The 2,960-nt window shown below is 46.5% G+C and overlaps 1 protein-coding gene across 1 annotated transcript; it reads right to left on the bottom strand.

Moving 5' to 3' along the window:
• Positions 1-223: 223 nt before the first annotated feature.
• On the bottom strand, positions 224-1,655 carry LOC100770366 (elongation factor 1-alpha 1). The gene has a single exon (XM_027415818.2). The coding sequence runs from the start codon at positions 1,613-1,615 to the stop codon at positions 239-241; it is 1,377 nt and encodes a 458-aa protein (XP_027271619.1). The 5' UTR covers positions 1,616-1,655; the 3' UTR covers positions 224-238.
• Positions 1,656-2,960: the final 1,305 nt, after the last annotated feature.

The raw sequence follows: 2,960 nt of genomic DNA, 5'->3' as shown, positions 1-2,960 counted from the left end.
TTTGAAAAATAATAACTTAAAACTGCACACACACACACACACACACACACACACACACACACACACACACACACACAGTCCACAAAGCATTCACCTTTTTCCTGAAGGTTTTCTGATGCATTGTTATTATTAACCAGTCTTTCACTATTAAACTTAAATGGTCAATTGGGACAAACAGTTCTGAGACCGTTCTTCCACCACTGATTAAGACTGGGATGGCAGTTGTTAGGGATAATATTCATTTAGCCTTCTGAGCTTTCTGGGCAGACTTGGTGACTTTGCCAGCTCCAGCAGCCTTCTTGTCCACAGCTTTGATGACACCCACAGCAACTGTCTGCCTCATGTCAGGAACAGCAAAATGACCCCGTGGAGGATAGTCAGAGAAGCTCTCAACACACATGGGCTTGCCAGGAACCATATCAATGATGGCTGCATCACCAGATTTCAAAAATTTAGGGCCATCTTCCAGCTTCTTACCAGAAGGGCAATCAGTCTTCTCCTTAAGCTCAGCAAACCTGCATGCTATGTGAGCTGTGTGACAGTCCAATACAGGAGCATAGCCAGCACTAATTTGGCCTGGATGGTTCAGGATAATCACCTGAGCAGTGAAGCCAGCAGCTTCCACTGGTGGGTCATTTTTGCTGTCACCAGCAACGTTGCCACATCTGACATCTTTGACAGACACGTTCTTTACATTGAAGCCCACATTGTCTCCAGGAAGAGCTTCACTCAAAGCTTCGTGGTGCATTTCAACAGACTTTACTTCTGTTGTGACACTGACTGGAGCAAAGGTAACCACCATTCCAGTTTTTAAAACACCAGTCTCCACTCTGCCCACAGGAACAGTCCCAATACCACCAATCTTATAGACATCCTGGAGGGGCTTGTCAGTGGAACAAGTTGGTGGCAGGATACAATCCAAAGCTTCTAGCAGTGTGGTACCACTGGCACTGCCATCTTTAAGGGTGACTTTCCATCCCTTGAACCAAGGCATATTAGCACTAGGTTCCAGCATGTTGTCACCATTCCAACCAGAAATTGGCACAAATGCTACTGTGTCAGGGTTGTAGCCAATTTTCTTAATGTAGGTGCTGACTTCCTTCACAATTTCCTCGTATCCCTTCTGGCTGTAAGGTGGCTCGGTGGAATCCATTTTGTTGACACCAACAATTAGCTGTTTCACACCCAGGGTGTAAGCCAGAAGGGCATGCTCACAGGTCTGCCCATTCTTGGAGATAACAGCCTCAAATTCACCAACACCAGCAGCAACAATCAGGACAGCACAGTCAGCCTGTGAAGTGCCAGTAATCATGTTTTTGATAAAGTCTCTGTGTCCTGGGGCATCAATGATGGTCACATAGTATTTGCTAGTCTCAAATTTCCACAGGGAGATGTCAATAGTGATACCACATTCACGCTCAGCTTTCAGTTTGTCCAAGACCCAGGCATACTTGAAGGAGCCTTTTCCCATCTGGGTAGCCTCCTTGTCAAACTTTTCAACGGTTCGTTTGTCAATTCCACCACATTTATAGATCAGGTGGCCAGTTGTGGTGGACTTGCCTGAATCTACGTGTCCAATGATAATGATGATGATATGAGTCTTTTCCTTTCCCATGTTGGATTTGAATTAGCAGTGGTTTTCACAACACCTGCATTCTGAAGGCAAACCCGTTTCGAAAAAGCGAGGTTTTTGTTTGTTTGTTTGTTTGTTTTTTTAACAGGGTCTCTCTATGTTGCTCTGGTTATCCTGGAACTCACTATACAGACCAGGTTGGTCTTAAGTCACAGAGCTCTACCTGCCTTTGCCTTCTGAGTGTTGGGACTACTAGCATGGTTGCTGTTTTGCTCAGTGGACTGTGTTCTACAATACGGGGACAGAGTTACCTGTGTAATATTCCTGTCACTATTACATCAATGGCCATATCCTGCCACATTGGTCATCACATTCTCAGGGTTCATAGCAGGATGAGACTGTTGGTAGCTTTTCTACCCCAGAAGTCTACACAGCAGCTTCCAGGACAATAGAAACTAGTCAGGAGGAAATAGGTTTCCAGACCACTGTCGATTTGATTTTTCCATGTCCTGTGATTAAACTGTGTGGTCTCTTCAGCATTACCATCAGTTTCTAGTGAGCAATCAAAAGCAACCTGACAAGGCTCTTATTTTTTTCTTCAGTGATTTGAGCAGATGAGAAGCTGATGATGAGAGCATGAACCCAGTGTCATGCTCTGGGTTCCAAAAGGCTTCTGGATCAAATAGTTCTGTAGTGACTGCCCAGAGAGGGGCTGAGGAGGCATGGGTACTTCCTAGACATTTGTTCCTGTGAAATGGAAGATGTCATTCTGTACTCATGTGTCCTGGGAAGTTGAGACCTAGACTTGTGGCTATGGAAACCTAGAAGCTTGAGCCCTAAAGTCATGTGTCTGGGCAGGAGTATGCTGGTGGCCCGTGTGTCCCTGGGCCCAGCTGATGCAGGGCACATGTGTGCTGAAACCACATCCTTCTCTTCCACAGGGTGTGCAAGACATGGCCTGGTCCCCCTGGTGCTGCAGCTGCTTTTCCTCATCCTCTTCTCTGGGGTCCTTGTGGCATTTCTTCTCCAAGGTCAGATGACTCCGAGTACTTGGGATCTTAGTGCTGGTCTGTTGGCGGGTGCAACCAGATCTAGGAGGGAGACAAGACTGAAGCTAGAACCTGGTCCTTCTGTGACTTCTAAGCATAACTCAGGACTCCTCACCTACAAAGCAGGGAAAGGGAGGAGGAACAGGAGAGGGTCTTCACTCCACTTGCCCTTGCAATTCCGTCTTTCCTGAGTGGCGAGACACTCTCCCTCTCTCTGTGGTGTGTGTATGTGTGTCTGTGTCTGTATTTGTGAGTGTGTGTGTGTGTGTGTGGTGTGTCTATGTGTGTGTGTGTGTCTGTGGTATGTGTGTCTATGTGTGTGTGTCTGTGTGTGTGTG

This window comes from Cricetulus griseus, chromosome 4 (genome assembly GCF_003668045.3).
Source record: "Cricetulus griseus strain 17A/GY chromosome 4, alternate assembly CriGri-PICRH-1.0, whole genome shotgun sequence".
Classification (NCBI taxonomy): Eukaryota; Metazoa; Chordata; class Mammalia; order Rodentia; family Cricetidae; genus Cricetulus; species Cricetulus griseus.
The sequence above is the reverse complement of the archived record's forward strand: the minus strand, read 5'-3'. Positions and strand labels throughout refer to the sequence as shown.

Coding starts and splice junctions, on each gene's coding strand:
- LOC100770366 (XM_027415818.2), bottom strand. CDS start 1,615: ATGGGAAAGGAAAAGACTCATATCATCATCATTATCATTGGACACGTA.